Source organism: Schistocerca nitens, chromosome 9, assembly GCF_023898315.1.
Source record: "Schistocerca nitens isolate TAMUIC-IGC-003100 chromosome 9, iqSchNite1.1, whole genome shotgun sequence".
Lineage (NCBI taxonomy): Eukaryota > Metazoa > Arthropoda > Insecta > Orthoptera > Acrididae > Schistocerca > Schistocerca nitens.
The window spans coordinates 6,762,967-6,785,754 of NC_064622.1; the positions used below are offsets into that span (position 1 = coordinate 6,762,967).

A 22,788-nucleotide genomic window follows, 5' to 3' on the forward strand; every position below is an offset into this window, starting at 1 on the left:
ACATTTTTACATCCCGCTCCCGGTTTCACTACACTAGTCACTGCTATGTCGCGATTTTTCTCACGGAGCATGCTGGATAGGTTCCTGCCATGACTGTCTGTTAGTAATAGTACACTACTCTTTTTCCCTGATGATCTGTTTGTTGTTGACATTATTTGAAAAAACGCTATTCATTTTCAGTTCACTGACTTTTTCAAGTTCACGATCATTTGGAGAGTCGTTATCACAGTCACTTGTTTGCAAAACATGATATTTGTTTTTCTCCGAAAATGTGACAGTTTTCTCAGACTTTGTTGTTCTTTTTGTAGTTGGAACACTATTTTTGTACGGCACTTTTACCCACTCGGACGATATATTACTTTTGTCTTGCATCACTTCACTTACTGTTGGCTTCGATCGCAGATCCCGATTTTCTTTCTTGAGTGAGTCAATATCGCTTCTTAAGGAACTGACTATGAATTGTAAGCTAGCAATTCGTTCTTTTAGCGTTGTTATTTCAGTGTTACAATTCATACAAAGTCCCTTTTTAACAGCATAACTATAACTATTTCTCAAGTTAGATTCACACACTTCTACACTCGCGGCCATCTTGCTTCCACAAGAAGCAACATGAAGTGATGGAAATAGAATAACCCAGACCTGATGGCCTCTGACAGTGTCCTTTCTTTTTGTATTCTTATCAATGAAACATGATGTGTGGAAGGATGGATGGATGAATGAATAGATGAATGGAGCTGGCAAATTAGAGTGTTTGAGGTGAAACTGCTACAATCACTGTCGCCATTGTATTATAAATTGCAAACACAAAACTGATGAAATAACCAAAATTAAGTACACAATATTTTTTGAAAATATTGAAATTGTGCCAGTAATTATTATTTTTATCTTGTGTCTTACAGTTTAGCTATAGGTGTTATTTGCTTCAGTTAATATTTATTTCCTTGTATGTGGTTGCACTGATACTTTTTTTGGGTTAATTTCTGTCATTAAAAACCATACATACAACAACTTATTATTGTATGTAAAATAATTTTTTCAGGCATGTTAAACCATGCAAGTATATTAGGTATGAACAGTCATTCTTCACCTTCCATATCCCATTCTTCTTTTTCAGTTTCCATTCACATAATCATACCCAACCGGTGTTTCGTATTAAGCCTCCCCCCCCCCCCCCCCTGCCCCCTTTTCCAATCTCTTTATCTCACCTCATTCTAACATAACCAATCATTTATATATGATCTCAAATGCACAAGATGTTTACTCTTCCCATTTTGCAATTAATATTCCTTCTTTAAGCCTCTCCTTTGTTTCTTGATTTATATATCTGATTTTTAAACACTTTTGTCTAGTCTTCTGAAGTCAACTGCCGTAGTTGCTAAAATATATTCCTAAATTGTCTGTTGCTGCACTACACTGATGGTTTTCCATTTGTAATCTGTACATGATGTTTCCTCCTTAAAACCAGATAAAATGGCAAATTGATTGTCACAAAGGAATTGTGCTGGGAAACAGTAGCAATATGATGGATCGAGATGCTTGATATTCTGTCCAGACATCCTAATTTTGAGTTTATCATAGTTTTCCTAAATCTTTTCAGTCAAATAGTGGGTCTTTGACAGTGTGCTAGTCACTAATAATAAAATTAGTTCCAAATAAAGTGCGACTTACACAACCGCAGTACAAGACTCAGAAATAACTCTCCTCTGAAGAGGAGGGAGGTGCAGATGTATGAGGTCCCCAGTAGGCAGTGTAAGCTGGTCCCCCAAGAGAGTATGCTATAAGCCGAAGTGCCAGATTTAAAGAGAAGAAATGCTCCCTGAGAAGCGTCCTTAGGAGTCACGGAGGCCACGAAATATTGTTCCAGCCAGTCAAGGCATCATCGAAGACCCAAAGCGGTGGTAGCTGTAGCATCCACATCTGAGACGGGGCACTGCCTGGGTGGGTGAGCCACTGCAGCAGAAGCTCCGCATTGTGCTGCACGGTCTTGGTGTTGCACTGCATAGCTTGTAATAGGGGAAACGGCACCAAAACAATTGAAGGCCTCTGTGCTGTAGTGAGAGGGTAAGGAAAAAAATGTTGGCCACTGCCCAATACAATACACCAAAACAGGCTACCCTGTGCAAGCACCAAGTCTGTCACTGGGGGATGCAACCCCATCTTTTCACCAGTTTCATGTTCATAATGAAGTGGAAATGACATACTGCTAGATAATGAGCCCAGGTAGTTCTTGTATGCTGACTTTATTAAGTCAATGAACAACATAAACAATAGTCCTTAAGTGTGTAATTTGATGCAGGCTTAGAGTTCATCACTGTACCCAGGAATGGTTGTAGGTGGCTGCAGTGAGTGGTAGAATGGAGTCCCACAGGGCGGAGAGCTCGGAGGTGATAACAGAGGTGATTTCCCACAAAGCAATGCAGAGGAGGTACTCGGTAATGGCCGAGAGGTCTGACATACAGCCCGTTACGTGCTCCTCGGTCTTCGGTCGAGAGGGAAGTCGGCATTAGTTGATGTCCAGAGAGGGGATAGTTTGATGTCGGAGGTGACATCCTGTGAAGTGGGCGTAAGCAGTTTGACATGCAGGTGGCAAAAACCTCCCTCCACGTTGAGGGAGCAGGGACGATCAGCGCTTGGCCGCAGAGTGATTCCCAATGTCGACTGCCACAGAATGAGCTGTATAGCCAGGCTGTGTATGAATACAGGGACCAGCACTTGGAGGTACGTGACTGGCAGCAGCAGCAGCAGTGCAAGTGGCTGTACCTCCAGTGGTGAGGCTCACACCACCAGCAACCATAGTGACTCGTGAAGACTGGAAGGAAAGCAATCTTACACGTTTATGTGTACAACAAATTTTTTACCTCCAATCTCCAGAGTCCACATAGCAAGTGGGCACGGAAGGCAGCCAGCCACTTATGGTTTTGGCTGTATGAGTAGTAGTTGGACTGCAGGCATTAGTCATGTGATACAGGAAGCTTCCTTTACAAATTTTGCCTCACACATTTCCAATCATTATTTTAATGATCTGTAATACAAACTGTTCCTTGATGTTTTGTGCTCTCTCTCTCTCTCTCTCTCTCTCTCTCTGTGTGTGTGTGTGTGTGTGAGAGAGAGAGAGAGAGAGAGAGAGAGAGAGAGAGAGAGAGAGAGTAAAGTACACATTATAGGAATACAGAATTTCATTTTCTTTTTCATACCATGATCGTGTGCATTCAAATATTTGCTGAAATTAGAAATATTAATTTTAACAAATTTACACATTTCTGATTTTTAAAAGAGTCCAGAATAACTGATTTTGATAAGAAAGGTCTATAGTTGTCTGCTGGCTTGGTACTGTTCATTACCCTGATAGCTCTCTTCTAAGTAAGGGAACTGTCTGAGCTAATGGAGAGTCTCCCCAGAATATGATACACTGTTGCACTATACTATGACACTGTGCACAGTATAACCACTTTTCAAGACACTGTCCCTTCCATTCAACTGTTCTTCCAGTTCTTTGGCCATCTCTGACAGAATTATGATGTCGTCACTAAACTTCAAAGTGTTTCTCTTCTCCATGAACTTTAATTCAATTTCCAAATTTTTCCTCAGTTTCCTTTGCTGCTTGCTCTATGTGACTAACACATGAGATAGTCAGTTGCTGATAGTTAATCACTAATGCAGGAAACAGAATGTTTCTCGCAGTGGTAATAATAGTAGTATTCATTTATCAGTGAATAAATTTTACAAAATGGTATTAGACACAAAGCTGTACACAAACATGTAAGCGTATTACAACAATATTTATACTGAATTTATATTCAGATATCATTTACATTTATTGTCCAAACACACAGAGATATATTTGTTGATTTGTGCATCATGAATCATCCATCACTTCAGTCACACACATCACTCACTACAGTCACTTCAACTCCTCCTTTAAATGCCTCGCCAATAAATACGTTTCTCTTCGTAAAAACATTTTCTCTAAAAACTAAATATTTTTTTTATGTTTTATAGTGAGACTTATGATAAGTAATGCTTTCCTTTATTTTGAAATGTATTTATCTTTTTTGTACTTTCTTCTGTTGAGTTTGCTTTCGACAGCTGCCTTCCTTTGCTAATAAACTACTTAATGGATGTTTGAGAGAGAGCCTGCATGCTGTGACAAATGTTTCTCTGTAAATGAAGTTGTACATTGATGGTGTTTTGCAGGTATTGCATTCCTGTCTGGTGGACAGTCGGAGGAAGAGTCATCTGTGAACCTCAATGCAATCAATAAGTTCCCAGGGAAGAAGCCTTGGCCACTGACATTCAGCTATGGCAGAGCCCTGCAGGTAAGAATCAGCTTGTCTGCTCACTTCTTGATGGAGTAAGTCTGAAGTGATATGTGTTTGTAAGTTCTTAGAAATTTTGAAACATAGAATACAATGTTGAAACTATGGCTGTGTTAGTTGAGAAACCTTAGAATATAACTGAAGAAGTGATAATTATTGTTGTTAAGGTCTTCAATTGGAGGAATGAGTTGATTCTGCCCTATGTGCTCATGTATCCAGTGCAAGCCTTTTCATGTCTGCAGAACTACTGCAACCTACAGTCAAATAAACCTCCTAATTGTAGCCAAGCCTTAAACTCCCTATATAATTTTTACTCCACCCTATTATTCCTCTACAGCCACATTGACTATTTCTTTATGTCTCAGGAGGTGTCCTATCAGCTGATCCCTTCTTTTAGTCAAGTTGTGACATAAATCTTTTCTCGTAATTTCGATTCAGTACCCTTTCATCAAAAAATTTAACATAGAAAGTATTCACATGTTTCTGAATGTTACTTGTCTGACAGTAAGACAGTATTTCAAATCTCATACAAACTATATTCCCTCATAAGTACTCTGTAGTTAGTAGGTACCTGTTTTGAATTGGTATCATCAGTATTTTTGGTAACTGCCTACACAGCCAAATGGTTAGTGTCTCTGTCTTTGTCTTTGACATGGTAGCACCCACATTAAATTCCCATTACCTACTAAGATTTTTCAAAGGTAGGGAGGTCTGGAACAGGATCTACTTAGCCTCATGAAGCCAGATGAGCAGCAGCTCGAATGAAGAAGCGACAGCAGCATCAGCATTCATCTACTGGTGCTAATGGCTGGAGGGATTCATGACAAGCTGACCACATGTCCCAGAATCATAGATTGCTCCATGTTCTGCCTTGTAGGCAGCAAGTCGGAATGTGCCCGAGGTCTAATTGTTGAGTGGTGGTTACATTTACCATATGTTTGGTAATTAATATAATGTCTTTTTAATATTTTTGAGTTTTATTTTTTAAGAAATTGTGCTTTGTTTTCTTCACATCCCCATGAAAATCAGATGAGTTACCCCACCTTGCCCCAGCCTCTACTCTGATCCTGGGTGTGCTCTCATAAATGGAACGGGGAATGGACTGGAATCGAAGACATAATTATGACTATAATGAAAATGAAATGGAGATTGGCTGGACTTGTAGCCAGGTGAATGGATGATTGCTGGGTGTAGAAAATTCCATTCTGTATTCAAAGACATAATAAAAGACCAAGATAGCAACTTAATTGAAGGTTAGTAAATGATATTAGAAAACATACTGGGCAACCTGTATATGTATAAGTGGCGACTACAATGCATGAAAAAGATCAGGAAAGTGTTTTATTCATCAGTGTATGTCAAATGGCTGATGACAATGATGATGAAAAAAGGAAACACCTCCTATTACAAACTTAAGCAGCTGTAAACCAGCCACTGCACAACCTTCCCACTTATGATCCACTACCAATCATGCCTCAAAAAAGTTATCCTATGGCTCCCACTGTCTCTTGCAGGGGTCAGAGGTGAGTGAAATGCTAGCTTAATCCATTCCTCATCCACTCCTTCCCCCCCCCTCCCCTCCCCTCCCCCCCTCGTAATATGCTATTACATTCCTCACCAAATACTCACATCTTAGTCCATCCATTTGATAGTCATACTTACAATCACTCATACTATACTGAATTTTCTGAAACTACAAGGACACTAGTGACTTACACTGTTCCTGTGTCATTTGGGTGTACCCTCAAGTGCAAGCTCCTCTTTAATTTGGAGGAGTATTATTTCTTTTCAGAACATCCATACTCTCGATTATTCTTACCTTGTCACTGTGTACTTATGTCAAATCCTAATCTCTCTCTCTCTCTCTCTCTCTCTCTCTAACTTTCAATGCTTCCCTACGTACCGCCTCACCTCACCCACTATCATACAAGGTCTGTTCAAAAAATTCCAGAACGTTCGTAATTTTGTGCCAATGGTGTGTTGGTGCAAAACTGGTTGGCATCCCTGCACATGCCTGTATTTGATCTGTAACCTCCAGAAGTTTCATTGTGGTGTGTCTGTTAGTTATTGTTCAGTGAGGTATTGAGTAGCAAATTGTATCACACAGTCTGCGAATTTCAAGGTGGCAGAGCTGAAGCAGCAACGCTTCTGGATTAAATTTTATGTGAAACTCAAGAAAACTTCTACAGAGACATACCAAATGATGCAGGAAGCCTACGGCGATGAGTTCTTAAGCCATACTTGGTGTTATAAATGGTTCACACAGTTTAAAAGTGGCCAGATGGAAGTTCAATATAACTCTCATTTAGGACGCCCTCTGACGTCTACTGGTGACATGCTCATGCCAGGAATGTCAATGAAATTGTGCTTGCCAATGGAAGACTCACTGTCCAAGAGACTGTAGAAGAGTGTAACATTTCAGTTGGATTGTGTCATAAAATCCTGACACAGCACCTTGGAATGCATCATGTTGTTGCCAAGTTCGTCCTGTGGCTCTTGAGTCAAGACCAGAAAGACCTTCACCTTGCAACTGTGAAGAGCTTTTGGATTGTGCAAATGAGAACAAGATATTCCATAAGAGAATCATAACTGCTGATGAGGCATGGGTCTATGGTTACGAATTTGAGACCGAGGTTCTTCACAACGGGTCAGGAAGGCTTCTCCGAGACAAAGAAAAAAGCTCATCAGGTCAGGTCAAATATGAAAGCCATGCTGATTGTTTTTCTTGGACTTTGAAGGATTAGTCCATCATGAATTCATGCCACAGGGACAAACTGTTAATTGACGGTACTATCAAGATGTGTAGCAATGCCTGCGAAAAAATGTGAGAAGGAAATGGCCTGAAATGTGGTGAGACAATTCGTGGCTCTTGCATCACGAAAATGCACCTGCACATTCATCCCTGTTGGTGTGTGACTATCAAACAAAAAATGAAATCATTGTGTTGCCTCATCCTCCATACTCTCCAGACCTGGCCCCTCTGGACGTTTTTATTTTCCAAAGTTGAAAACAGACCTAGTATTATGTAAGTCTATGTACTATCCACATTTCTTCTGAACAGTGTGCCATCCATATTTATTCTGCAGGTGAGTGTTTTCCCACCCTGGAATTTCTATTATCATGATATTTCTGCCTTATGATTCCTGATTATGACTTCAGTACTTTCCAATGCCAATGGCATCATAAAACATAATTTTTTGAAGATTACACAGTGAGATAAATAATCTAGTGGACAAAAAGTAGGATAATTTTAATCATTAAATGCATTTTCAGACCTCTGCTATGCGTGCATGGAGTGGAAAGTCTGAGAATGTTGCTGCTGCTCAAGAGGAATTCAAGAAGCGAGCAAAGGTAAGTGTGTATATTAATAAACAAATGGATAGAAATGTAGTATGTGAAGCCATTAAGACATTCAGTATTGTCTATCATTTATGACACATGATTTCAATAGATTCATGTAGTCTCTCCTCTTAAGTATAGTTTTCAAGGCTGGTACCTAGTCAGCTGGTTTCAAATATAAATAGCTTTTCTTTTTACTGGGATATTATTTTATAATTTTCTTCAGTTACTATACTACTATATACATATTTTGAAAGCATAAACACACAACATGTAATGTAGGAATGAGTAGTCTTTTAGTTACATGATTAATAAAATATTTTCAGGCTGAATATGCCTCAATATGCCTTTGTTAAAATATGACTCACACATTATTTCCTCAAATGAACTCGGCTGTAAATATAATGGTAATACAATGATGACTACAAATCAGTATGGGGAGAATCAAAGTGGAGTACTGATGATCACACATTGAGTTATGTGAAGGAGAAACAGGTGATTTGAACTGTGACTGACAAATACACACATTGCAACATCGAAGGAAAGAAATGAGATTGAAGTGATGAAGGCAGTTAGGAAAGATGTAAAACTTCGGACAAAATGAGGAAGGTACAGTAGTAATTTCTTGTCATGTGGAGTTCTGAGCATACCTACATACAAACAAGATGTAATGGAAATGAAACCTCTGCAAACCATGGGTTCTCCACAGAGCATAAAAGAGCAAATGGGTGGAGAGAAAGAAACTACATCACTACTCAGGTTTTATTAAACTTCTTCAAACCATGGGGTTCCTCCAACTAGCAGAAGAGAGGAAATAGGTCGAGGGAATGAAACTACGTCACTGCTCTGATGTGATTTAAGAAAGGCATCCAGGATCCTGCACACAGGATATGACCATGAAATTCTAGCAACAAATTATTTTTAAAAATTTTGGAACCTAGAAATTACTGAGTGAGCAATCTACATCTCAGAGATATGTGAAGGGCAAGCTTAAAATAAAGACATGTATGAGATAAAGGGTAAAACAGATAAAAAGCAGATAAGGAAATAGTACAAACAATCAAATGAATTGAACAACAATAAAAGCATAAAAAATCCTCTTGTTTCTCTTATTTTTCAGTGCCTTATTTGGTTTCATTTGATTGTGTTCTTTCATTGTCACATGATATGTGTCACAGGATACATCCTTTTACTGTACTGAATCTTAACAATGATGACATGTCAGAAATGGGGTGCATAGGACTAGTTTTAATGTAGTAAATGTCACAATAATATGAACCACATGGCAAGGCAATTAGTTTTGTGCAGGTATGGAATTTGACATGGTTGTTACAGAGATGGTGGACTGTTTTGGCTAATAAAAGTATAGTAGGTTACATTCTGAGGCATGATCTTTTAAAATCACAGCCCTGGTGAAGTAGTACTGAGACAATGTAGATTAGTGAAATATTGTTTAATAATGTATCAGTATTATTGAGGTAAACCCTCAGATGGCACCAGAATATGGATAAGTTAACCAAAAGCTCAGTTCAGTTAACTTCGTACTTATAACTCTCTCTCACTAAGTTAGCATGCAGGTGTGATTGATAGTGTACTTCACACCCTTTCATTTAATACTGCCCTGTATCATAATCTTCTGGGGAAATGCAAAGTGTAGAAAAAGTATTTATTTTATGAAAATCAGTAGTAAGAATATTATCAAAGTTGATAACCAAAACCTTAACACTATTTTGTTTTCAATGTCTACAACTTATAGGAAATTCAAGAAATTAACCATTTTATTTCTTTATATTCTGGTTATTTAAATGCAATGTCTTGGCTGACTTTTGGATCCACGATTCCTGGATGGAGGAAGAGGCCATAGGACAGGAATGACAGGGATTAAGGATACCTTGTCAGTCTCTTTTCTTCCAACTCTTTTCCCCTCTCAACTGTTAGGGGAAAGAGCTCCTGGTTCAGTAAGCCAGTAATTTTACATGTTTCTACGTGTTTGTGTTGTGGTCTTCCTCACTCTACCCATCGAATCTTCAACATTCTTCTGTAGCACCACATTTCGAAAGATTTTCTTCTCTTCTCATGTGAACTGGTTATGTCCATGTTTCAGTTCTGTACAGGGCTACACTTCACACCAATACATTCAGATAAGTCTTCCTGATGCTTAAATTTATATTTGATGTGAACAAATTTTATCTTTTTGTAAAATCCTTTTTGCACTTTAACCAGTCTGTATTTTATATTCTCCTAACTTTGGACACCATCGGTTATTTTACTGCCCAAATAACAAGACTCATCTATTACTTTTTGTGTCTCATTTCGTAATCTAATTCTCTCTACATCACCTGATCTAATCGGACTACATTCCATTACCCTTGTTTTACTTTAGTTGATGTTCATCTTCTAATCTCTTTTGAAGGCACTACCCATTCATATTAGCTATAAATATTTGCAGCTCATTGTTCATTTTAATTATGACATTTTCATATAAGCATTGTAGGTAGTTATTACTGACTGTCCCTATTGCCATAAATCATTTATACGCAAACTAAAACTACTTGGAAGAAAGGACTCTTTAAGTGTGGTGGAATCCATTTCGTCTTCCGTCACCATGACATTTATTTACTGCATTTTTCTTCTTCACATCTGATCCTCTCATTTTTTCCCCCTGCTACGTCTCTACCATTTGATTCTTCATTCATCTCACTTGTGCTTTTATTTTCTTCCCTTACCTGCAATTCATGTACTGTTTTCTCTGACAATTGCAATCACAAGTTTTAAAATCATACATTTTGATAGCATTTCATTGATTTCTCTTTATCTGATCCTGTGGCACTTACATTGATCTAGGATTGTGTTATCACATAACTGTTTAGTCTCTGAATAGTCTCTCTTCATATGGATGATGACAGTTTGTGTTCCAAAATGAATCATTTGTACTGCCTTTTGTTTTGGATACACCTGCTGCTACTTTTGAGCATCAAAAGTCTAAATAACATAAGTGAAATATCTGAGGTTGTGTCCTGTGTCTAATGACCTGGTTGGCATTGAGATTTCAAACTGTAATTTCCTTCTATAATTATTATCAGTTTTCCATATATTTAATCTTATGTTTTCTCTCAGTTTTTTTCTGACTTCTTGTCTACAGGCATCAGTATTCTCACTCTCTTGCACTGTTAATTTTGTTTTGTTCAGTGGAAGGAGAAGCTCTTATTTTGTCTTGTATTTCAGGGAGAACAAGAAGCTGATTCAAGAGTTGAGAATTGTGATCTTTTTTATGTTCCTTGTTCATTTTTATGGAGACAATGATGCTGATGATCATTAATTAATTTTCACTCTGCAGTGGAGAATACATTGATATGAAACGCCGTGGCAGATTAAAACTGTGTGCTGGATCAGGACTTGACTCTGTGGGCTTTGCCTTTTGTGGGCGAGTGATCTACCTCCTGAGCTATCAGAGTACACTTCATCACACAGCAGAAGTAGAACAGGGAGAGTGGGCTGTGAGTTGCGCTTTGATAGCTCAGTTGGTTAGAGCACTTGCCTGCAAAAGGCAAAGGTCTCAAGTTTGAGTCCTAGTCTGGCTTATAGCTTTAATTTGACAGAAAGCTTTGTAATAATGAATGTTCAATGCAGAATGATAACATTTCTCACTCTACAACAGCAGTCATGTCACACCAGTAATACTATCCATGAATGAGATGTGGGTGAGAGGTCAGAAAGATAAATTTGTGAACTTGTTTGCTGATGGACTAAGTTGTATAAAATAGGATTTTTTTTTGTATAAAACATGGGCTGTACAAACTAATGTTAAAACTATGTCTGATAGATTCTTCAGCAAAAATATTGATGTGTGGTACACTTTTTCCATCTCTAAGAAAGACTAACATCAAATGTAAGCATAAAAGTAAGTTACCAAACTCATACTAAAGAACTGGAAAGCATTAGGGAACAAACAACGTTACTGTGAAGTTAAACAATGGAAAATCCTGGCTGGAATGTAACAATATTAAGAATAGTTACTACTCACCATATAGTGGAGATGCTGAGTCAGAGTCAGAAATTTTGTGTGTGTGTGTGAGAGAGAGAAAGAGAGAGAGAGAGAGGGGGGGGGGGGAGGGGGGGAGTGAGTGTGTGTCTTTTGTTGTGCCTAAGTCAACATCTCCACTTTGTGATAACATTGTTACTGTGAAGTATAATGTAACTGTTAGATGGACTTTAACCAGGCTGATATAGATTATAGAACATATCTGAAGTCTGAAACTTATAATTACTGGCTGTTCAACAATATTATCAAGAACATTCATTTGATCTGTGAAACTTTAGCTTTTATTTTTAATGAATGTGTTCAATTTGGAATTTTTCCTGAATGAATTAATAAAAATAAAGAGAAAAATATTCCCAAAAATTATTGAGTCTCAATAGCGCCCGTAATTTCCAAAATACTTGAAACTCATATACAATCAACTAAGTGATTATTTTGAAGGAACTATCCTCCTTTCAAAGGATCAGTTTCAGTACAGATGAGGAAAAAATACCAGTTCAGCAGTTCTTGACATCAGAAACCAGATAATTACTGCTTTTGAAAAGAAGAATAAGGTATCACTTGTGTTATAGGACTTACGTAAAGTCTTTGATTGTATTCCTTATGAAAATTTGCTTGAGAAGTATGAATTTTATGGTTTACATAATATACCAGTGAAAGCAATTGCTTTATACTTAAGTGACAGTATGTCTCTGTGAGAGACAGCCATTCTCTGATAAAAATTGAGACGGGGGTTTTACAGGCATCAGTTCTTGGGCCTTTCTTTTTCATAATTGCAATCAATGATTTGCCACATCATGTTCCCCATTCTGTGATCTGCTGTGCTGATGATACAACTATAATTACCACCCATCAAGACACGTTAGTAGTACAACAAATGCCACTGGAATCACTAGATGCTGCAGTGAAATGGTTCTCCTCCTACTCTAACAAACTTCTGTAACCGAGACAAGTTCCTGTTATTACTATCTAATAATGTAGAAAATAGAGTGGTTAAATTACAATTTCTTATTGACTCCAAGTTGACCTGGGAAGAATACACAAGTCATATTTGCAAAAGGATTTCAAGAGTAACATACCTGATGTGGAAATCAGAAGAGAGATAGTTGCTTATGAATATCTAAGGCTGACAACATATTTGGGCTGTTCCAGTCTCACTTTTCTTATAGACTGCTAGTGTGAAGGCATTCTTAACATAAGACACATACTAAAGATACAAACAAGTTCACAATAGAAATGTGCAAGGCTGGGCCAAGAGATCAGTATTAACCTATGTTTAAAAAACTTAATACACTCATAATAGTAAACCTGAATACATATGTTTCAGCATTCTACATTAAACTGAATGTAAAAGAATTTCATACAAGAGGAGATATTCACCAGCACAACAGAAGGGGAAGAATCAAAATGTATATTCTGAGATAAAGCCTGAAAAAAGCAACCCACTCGTACAGCATCAGCTCCCTGCAAATCTTTACTTCAGCATGGTCCATGTCTTGGAAATCATTTTAAGCAAAAATATATAGCTGACTGGCTGAAAATCTATTTTGTAACAACATAATTTTTTGATGAACAAATTGCCAGGAAGTTTCATATCAGCGCACACTCCGCTGCAGAGTGAAAATCTCATTCTGGAAATTGTGAACATATCTTAAAACTCAAAATGTTAGCCTAAATGTCTAATTTTGTATGTAATTATATCTAAAAACAAAGATGATGTGACTTACCAAACGAAAGTGCTGGCAGGTCGATAGACACACAAACAAACACAAACATACACACAAAATTCAAGCTTTCGCAACAAACTGTTGCCTCATCAGGAAAGAGGGAAGGAGAGGGAAGGACAAAAGGATGTGGGTTTTAAGGGAGAGGGTAATGAGTCATTCCAATCCCGGGAGTGGAAAGACTTACCTTAGGAGGAATATTTGTATGTAATTAGGTATATTGATATGATGTACACAAGATTAAACCTATTCCATTGTACATACGATCAGTGATGAACAAAGATGAATGATCAACAATAGTCACTTGCCACTTGATGTGGACATATTATTGCCAAAATTTCAGAACCATTACTGTGTTTCTTTATTTTAATATAAAGGAAATTTAATTCTGTGTTGTTACTGTGAAATTGTGTTTTGTAAAGTAGTGTACTGATATATATGACACAATGTAGCATACCACTGCTGAAGTCATCTTACACTCTAAAATTTTTATCCTTCTACAGGCCAACAGTCTAGCTAGTCAAGGGAAATATGTTCCTGGATCCATCAAGTCACTAGCAGCTTCAAAGACGAGTTTTGTATTTCCTCCTGCCTACTAAGTACTTATTTCCATGCGACAACATGCTGAATTCAATTTTAATGTGTTACATATTTTTTGGAGTCCAGATTCCTGCTCAGTTTAGTAGTACATCAATGGTGAGTTTCCTGATCATAATTCTAATTATTTGTCTAAGTCATTCCTGCAAGGATCTAATTGATATTTACTGTGGAAAAAAGGTGCAGCGTAGCACAAACTAAGTAAATTTATGAAAAGAAAACAGGTACCGGTATGAGATATTGTGAGACAGTTGGGGAAGGCAATTTCTTATGATTACTTGTGCAGTGATGATTATACAAATAAAATGACTCGTTTTCATTTAAACACCATGGAATAAGACAGTCTAGCTTTGGCAACTGGAAACATTGGTCATGCTTGTATGAGTTAGGTGTGTGTGTGTGTGTGTGTGTGTGTGTGTGTGTGTGTGTGTGAGAGAGAGAGAGAGAGAGAGAGAGAGAGAGAGAGAGAGAGAGAGAGAGATATTTCTACCTGGTTAAGTCACAGGCAATGCAAAATTTAGCCAATTCCAATGCAGAATACTAATTTGATCTAAACTGATTGAAATTAGACCTTACAAGCTTCGAGTAACACAATCATAGTATTTCTAACAGACCTTTTGGGAATTATGATTTTAATATTTTGTGAGGATAATATGTATGGCATGTGTTGGAGGCTGTAAATCAACATTAATTTAAGGTTACATATAATGTTTCTCATTTATATACTGATCTTTAAAAAATGGCATCATTACGAGACCACTATATATTCAATTAATGATTTAAATTTGTGTTTAGATGGACATTGTTAAACTATTAAGTAACTGACAGGTGCTGCTTACTAGACAAACAAGCCTCATGTTAACAGGATTTTTTTTCTGTGTTTACTTCCTTTAAGAGACAAAGTGTTAATCTAAACCACATTTCTTATTGTTGTTGCTGGAGTTATGGGCAGTTTACAGGATGACAGTTACTGAACTGTATGAAATCGAGGCCCAGGTCAGTGGTCTCTGGGTACCCCAGAGCCAGAAAGTGATCCCCAAATTGCTCCTCCAGCACATCAAACACTCTCCTGCCTCAATGGGGCCAATCTTCATCTTTCATGAACCACATCTTGTTGAAATCAGGACCACCTTGGATAATGGAGATGAAATCATCTTCTAAAACCTTCACAAACCATTTGGTAGTCACCACGCTGTTAAGGAATATTGCACTCATTATTCCATGACTGGACATTGCACACCACACAGTCACCCACTGAGGGTGAAGAGACTTCTAGATCGTGAAATGTGGATTCTCAGTCCCCCAAATGCACCAATTTTACTTATTAACAAATCCGTCCAAACGAAAGTGGGCTTTGTCGCTAAACCAAACTGTGCATGCCCATCCTAATTCCTAACATGCCCCACAGCCAACCATGCAGTTTGAATGTCCTAATGCAAACTGTTCAGAAGTTATGACAATTTTATTTCATGTAGTTCAATATCTGTCTCCCTGTACATATGCTATGAAGATGATAGATACATGCAGAAATGTTTTTTCTAACGAGCTAAAAGAAATTTTAAGTTATTGGTGATGTAAGAAAGGAAAAATCTGCAGCAAACTTTGTCAGGATTGTGGAACAGGCACATAAAAACTGAGTCGGAAATAAAGAAACTGCGTTAAAATTCTGCAACCAAGGCAGACAGCCACACAAGACAGTCAGTGCACAAGTGCCTGACAACTTCAACTTACATGGAATTAAATGAAGCACTACACTTTTGCTCCAAACAGAAGAGAGCAGGAGTTGCTCCTACATCAGGTCCAATGTTCATGGAGAAAGTGGGAGAGTCCCATGAAACTCTGAAGACTGTAGAAAAATTTGATGCTCCAACATCCATAGTCTGCAACCCACTGTATGGGTACATCACAGTGAACCAGTTATTAGGGTTTCTTCCTGTTCCATTCACATACAGAATGTGTGAATAACAGCTGTTTCTACAAAATGTTACACCCAGGTATTTGTACGAGTTGGCCGATTCCAACAGTGACTCACTGACATTATAGTCATAGGATACTACATGTTTTTATTTTGTGAAGTGCAAAATTTTACATTTCTGAACATTTACAGCAAGTTGTCAATCTCTGCTCCATTTTGAGATCTTATCAAGATCTAACAGAATATTTATTCAGCTTCTTTCAGATAGTACTCATTATAGATAACTGCATCATCTGCTAAAAGCCTGATTTTACTATTGATATTGTCTGCAAGGTAATTAACAAACCACATGAACAGCGAGAGTCCCAACACACCTTCCTGAGGTACACCAAAAGTTACTTCTGCATCTGACAATGACTCTCCTTCCAAGATAACATGCTGCATCCTCTCTACCAAAAAGTCCTCAATCCAATAAAAAATCACTTGATACCATATATGACCATATCATTGACAATAAGCATAGGTGTGGTACTGAGTTATATGCTTTTCAGAACTAAAGAAATGCTGCATCTACCCATTTGTTTGAGCCAAAGATTTCAGTATGCCATGTGAGAAAAAAACAAGTTGGGTTTCACATTATCCATGTCTTCAGAATCCATGCTGGTTGGCACTGAGGACATCATTCTGTTCAAGATACCTTATTATGTTTGAGCTTAGAATATGTTTTAAGGTTCTACAAGAAATCAATGTCAAGGACACTGGATGGTAGTTTTGTGGATCACTTCTACTACCCTTCTTGTAGATGGGTGTGACCTGTGCCTTCTTCCAAGGCCTGGGCACAGGTATTTGTTCAAGGGATCAGCAAGAGATTACAGTTAGAAGAAGGGCTAACTTAGAAACAAATTCAGTTTAGAATGTGACAGGGATTCCACTGGTGCCTGGAGCTTTTTTGGTTTTTATGATTTCAGCTTTTTCCCAACACCACTGACACTAATACTTATTCCATTCAAATATTCAGTGGTACAAGGATTAAATTGGAGCAATTCTCCTGGTTTTTCTTTTTAAAGGAACATTTGAAAATGCAGTCATTCACTAGGGACTGAACACTAACTTTGGTGCTGCTAACAGCCGTTACATATGACCAGAATTTCTTTGAGTTCTGTGAAATGTCTCTTGTCAATATTTCATCATCACAATGACTGATTCACTCCAAACACTGCTACAGAACTTGAGAAAGTGCTGATCAGGGTAAGAAACTTAGCACCAGGAAAATAAACAGCTGATGATTTTTTGCGATTTCTGCGGTCACATCTAACTGAATAGTTTTCTCCTTGTATCTTGGAACAGACAGCATCTTTGACTGAAGTGTATGCTATCAGAAATAAGCCTAGCAAAGAAAAGTGAACTGTTATTTGCTGTGCAAATTTAAAACACGAATACAAATGGAAACCACTTGTTAATCACAAAAATTGGAAAAAAAACTAAGTCTAGTCTAAGGACAAGTTAACGCACTACTTTCTTACAGGCTTCAGAAAGGGGACACTGAATTCTATGCTCATTCCTGTTGTGTGCACATATTTCAAAGGGAAATTCTTACCTGAAAGAGCAGTTCTTTTGCTGGACAATGCACCTAGCCATCCTACAGAAGATTTGCCTGCTTTGAATGATCGAACTGTATTTGTGAAGTACCTACTACCTTGTATTGCATCACTTTTACAGCCAATGGACCAAGGTATGTTTGTGGCTGTGAAACTTGGTTGAATTTTATGAAACATCTTTTCTGAGAAGATTCAGATATCATCAATTTCTGAAAGCTGTGACGCAATCCACGGTATCTGTAATGCTTGGGACAATGTGAAGATAATGTTATCTATAGTTGAGATGGTGCAAGAAGATGCCCAACAGCTCATAGCACTGTTGCTAGCTATCAACTGCAAAGTACTAACGAATGTAGGTGAAACAGTAGCTACCTCAGAGGTGTGACAACAATAAGACGTTGCCACATAGATGTTTACAAAATAAGGTTATGTTACTGGTTGAGGTAGGCCTGTGAAGCTGCTGCACCCAACACATCGCAACTGTCAGGGGTCAACTTATGCTTATTCAACTACAGCCCATGAAAGAAAATGGCAATGTTCTCAACTGTCAGTGACTTTGAAGGCTTTAGTAGTGAGTAATATGATTCTACTACTTGTCTGACTGATCTTGTGAAACAGCTTAGTGGCTTGACTTTGTAGGGGTACTTGAAGTGACTTCATAGGCTTTCCTGGCATAATGTGTCTTTAAAGTCTCTTTGGGTTTGCTGCCAGATTCTAAAATCAACTCAGTTGAATATTTCAGTGATCCAACTGTTCACCATCTTCAGGATAATGCTGCTTCTGCTGCTGAGTCCTGCTGAGAACTGCTCAGAACTGATGCCAAGCTGCAAATCAACGTCCTGTATAGGCTTTCTGCACTGTACACAGTGCATGCACTGCCCATCACAGTTGCTGCCCTCCAAGACTGTGCAGATGGTGCCACCCTTAGTAGAACACCGGCTACAACAGTGTATCCCACTCAAAGATAATTTTCAAACATTTTGACTGGCTGCACCGAAGAATGTTCTGGTTTGATGTGAGATAGTACAGGATCCCATGTCCTGCTAAGAGGAAACCCATTGTCTCTGGTAATTAAATCATCTGCCAACCTAATTTCAACTGCCTCCTTATAGACACTGTTCCAAAAACCATAAGTGTTGGCAACTGTCACAGTTTTGTCAAATTTCATACCATGTCCCTTGTTTAAGCAATGTTATGCCACCACCAATTTTTCTGGTTGTTGTAACCTCATACAATGGCGATGTTCCACACACCTGTCATGAACTGTGCAAATCAAAAGGCTGATGTAAGGCTTTGACATGGAATTTTGTATATAACAAGCTTCCTAAGCCCCAAATCATCTTTCACAGAGCCGAGTAGTGCACTAATCGTGGAAGGTGGCTTTGTGGTTGTGAAGATGTGTGGGGCAAAAACTTCCACAACGGTTAAGCAACAATGCCTATGAAGTAGAATTTGAGCAGCTGAATGACTTGGATAGAGTGGACAAAGTGTGATCATTAGAGGAAGAGATCAAGGGGCTCATTATAACACACATCAAGGCTTTGAAATAAATTGATATGTCAGAGTATGCGTGAAAAAATTTGTTTGGCTATGCCAATCTTTTGATTTTCTGGATAACAAGAACCATAGTCATTAAAAAATAAATGAAAAACAGAAACAGAAAATTTGGACAGTTATTCACTAAACGTGAAACAAAGCAAGTAATCCAAAATGCAGTATAGTTTATGAGTAATTTTGTAAACAAATTGTCAGTGTCGAGCGAATAATGCACACGCAGTGCAGTGGGCTTTGAAATGCAACATGTTTTGTAAATATAATTAATAGCAGTTTATGGTACAAACATTTGTATTTAGTGTCATCCATGCTTTTTGGTTACCTGTGCTGTCTCGGGTGCACATTAATCTGGATAATCAGGAGCTTGTCATATTTGACAATCATGGTGGATAGCTTTTCAGATGGTATGTGGCATCTCCTTCAAGTTTATGACTGGCTTGAAGGAGGATGATATCTGGTGTTCTCTCAGACCCAGTGTCTGAATGATAGAGAAACTGAATGGAGACAGGAGTTATTGTCATTTGCAATCACCACAGGCAATGTGTAAGTCAAGGATAAGGTTGATTCAGGTTGAAGACTGGAATTTAAAGGATATTTCAGGACTCACGCCCGGTACTCACAGCTTTACTTCTACCAGTACCTCGTCTCCCACCTTCCAAACTTTACAGAAGCTCTCCTGCGAACCTTGCAGAACTAGCACTCCTGAAAGAAAGGATATTGCGGAGACATGGCTTAGCCACAGCCTGGGGGATGTTTCCAGAATGAGATTTTCACTCTGCAGCGGAGTGTGCGCTGATATGAAACTTCCTGGCAGGTTCGCAGGAGAGCTTCTGTAAAGTTTGGAAGGTGGGAGACGAGGTACTGGCAGAAGTAAAGCTGTGAGTACCGGGTGTGAGTTGTGCTTCGGTAGCTCAGTTGGTAGAGCACTTGCCCGCGAAAGGCAAAGGTCACGAGTTTGAGTCTCGGTAGGGCACACAGCTTTAATCTGCCAGGAAGTGTCATATCAGCGCTCATTCTGATATTTCAGGAATCTGAAGACAGGAACTTTTAAAATGAGGTACTCAGGAGCAGTACCAAATATAAAGCAGGAATGAAGGAAAAGTATATTAGATGATACGCTAGAATATGGCAAGGTCATGTTTGTAGAAGGGGCATAAGTTTTGAGGTATAGGATTAGGGAACATGAGACTGATCATAAAAAGGAGAGAAGATCAACACTGGAAAAACAACACTTGCATACACTGATGTGTCTCAACATTATGACCACTGCCTGCACTGAGACCGACTGCTGCTGGGTGACATTGCAGGCACATGACATGACAAGAGAAGTATATGAATGGAGCAGAGGTGAATGGGGAATCATTCTAGCAAACAATACGGGCCAAACATGTGGAAATACCCAGAAAGAGGCCAAATGGCATATTGTTCTGTCTTGATGCCTTGAAACCAGCATCTTGGAAACAGTGAAGTTGGTCAGCTGTCCATGTGCTACTTCTTGAGCATCTGTGGAAAGAGGTTGAAGGGCAGTGAAATCTTGAGTAGGCAACAAGCTGTCAGTAGTCCGTGCCCCGTCACAGAAGGTGCAGGTCAGAAGTTGGCCCATTAAAGCAGATGTCTGTGGTAGATCTGAGGACAGATTACTTTACTGGTTTAGGCACAGGTGTTTCAGAGCACCCAGTTCAATGCAGAGTGTTGAACATGAGGCTCAAACAGGTGACCCCTGTATCTTCCCATTCTGACTCAACAGTATCATCAGTCACAACTGCAGTGGATGTGGGCTCATCAAGATTAGACAATGGGTCAATGGAAATGTGTCACCTGGTCAAATGAATTACATTTCTTCTTACATCAGGTCAACGGCTGAGTGCAGATACACCATCATCCAAGTGAATCACTGCTCAGAATGGGGGACATTTAGCTGGGATTCCGTGCAGCCTGTGGCAGTAATTAAGAACATCATGATAGCTACAAACTACACAAACATTAATTTACTCCATTTGCATATCTTCACGTTTGACGTCTTCCTTGATGGTGATGGCATCTTCTCGTAGGCTGTTTCTGTCACAAGGCTAGAATCGTGCTACAGTGATTTGAGGAGTATGATAGTGAACTCACATTTCTATCTTGGCCACCAATTCACCTGATCTAAACCCAATGGAACTCATCAGGGATGATATCGGGTGTCAGGTTCTTGAACAGTGGACCATAATTTGTGGGAACTGCATGATCTGTGTGCAAACATTTGTTGCCACATGCCTCTGGAAATGAACCAAGGCTTGTTGAATCCACACCATGCAGAATCATTGCTGTGTTGTGTTCCACAGGTACACCAACATACTATTGAGCAGGTGGTCATGTTTTGGTTAGATGATAGTTTGCCAACCTCCTTGATTTTGCAGTATATATTATGTAAGAGGTATGTTTGAACTGCTTTTTCAAATATGTTTATTTTAGATAACTCTTTACTCTCCTTGGGAAATTTATGGATAAATTTTCTTCCCTGACAGAAAAAAACTGTTTTCAGTTTGTTAAAAATAAATGGTAAATTTTAGAACAAAAAAGTTAATAACAAACCCGTATATAATTATTTTACTTGTTGCAGGCTAACTGACATCTGCAGAAACTTTTTCCTTTGGAGCAATGCTGAAAACTGGTACAACAGTTGCTTTTGTGCTTACCTGCATTCAAAGACAAAGGAGGAATACTTGAAAAATAACACCTATGCCACATGTATTGCAGTAGGGGGACAAGGCACTTAAGCTAGATGATAACATTGAAGATTTTCATTTATTTTAGGATGTTACCTTAGGCATCAGTGTCGGTAACATAACTCATGTTCATAGTCATTTCCTGTGAGTATTTAAATGACTGTTGCATCAGTTGTTATACATTGCTTGACCAGAATATATCAAATAATGTAATAATCAACTGACCAAATTCGGGTACTTATATCAAGGATAACTGCTACAGGTTCCCTATTTGCTCTGGTTTTTCTGCCTTAGTAACATCCTAAAGGAAGTGAAGTAATGATGATATCATGTGAGTTGTAAGAAAACATTTTATTTTTTTTATGGCTGCCTCTGCATTTCCTTTGTTACCCCTGTTGCTGCCAGAACCAATCTTAAAAACAGCCATTGTACCATTATTTTACTTTTAACAACCAGTTTGTACCAATATTGCACATAAAAGTCAATAAATTCATTTCCTTTACTCACTGGAAGCATAAATTACTTATAAATATCCCAAACATTTTCAGGAATAATATAAAATTTCAGGTAATAGAATCAGCTTGCATGTTGCAAAAATGATACTCACATGGTTAGGGAAGAGATATAGTCTGTTTGAATGTTTTTATTTTAATTCTTATTGCAGGTATTAGTATTGTAAGGATATTAAAACAATACAAGAACCATCCTTAGTATTTTATTTGCTATAAAAGAAGTTATACTGAAAAAAATCACTCTCATACAATACAGAACAATGGTCCATTTTTCCATCTAATATGAACACTAACCCTGAGAAGGGAAGAAATGTTACATCCTAATGATATGCAAAAAGAATTGTAAAATATTAAACAATGTAATTAAATCAAAAGTTTTGAAAGTGTTTTATTTTTCCTCAAGCTTAAAAACAAAACTTACATTTTTTTAAAATAATTTTTACCGACTCAATTATTAATTATAGTTGAATTATCTCCTTGTGAAGG

The 22,788-nt window shown here is 38.1% G+C and overlaps 1 protein-coding gene across 1 annotated transcript in view; it reads left to right on the forward strand.

Annotated features, from left to right (window-relative positions):
- Window positions 1-22,292, forward strand: part of LOC126204409 (fructose-bisphosphate aldolase-like) — a 63,156-nt gene extending 40,864 nt beyond the window's left edge. The window contains exons 6-9 of the mRNA XM_049938786.1: window positions 4,195-4,316; window positions 7,590-7,667; window positions 13,922-14,114; window positions 21,685-22,292. Of these exons, the coding sequence (XP_049794743.1) occupies window positions 4,195-4,316; window positions 7,590-7,667; window positions 13,922-14,017 (296 nt within the window). The 3' untranslated portion in view covers window positions 14,018-14,114; window positions 21,685-22,292. The remainder of the gene's footprint in view (window positions 1-4,194; window positions 4,317-7,589; window positions 7,668-13,921; window positions 14,115-21,684) is intronic.
- Window positions 22,293-22,788: the final 496 nt, after the last annotated feature.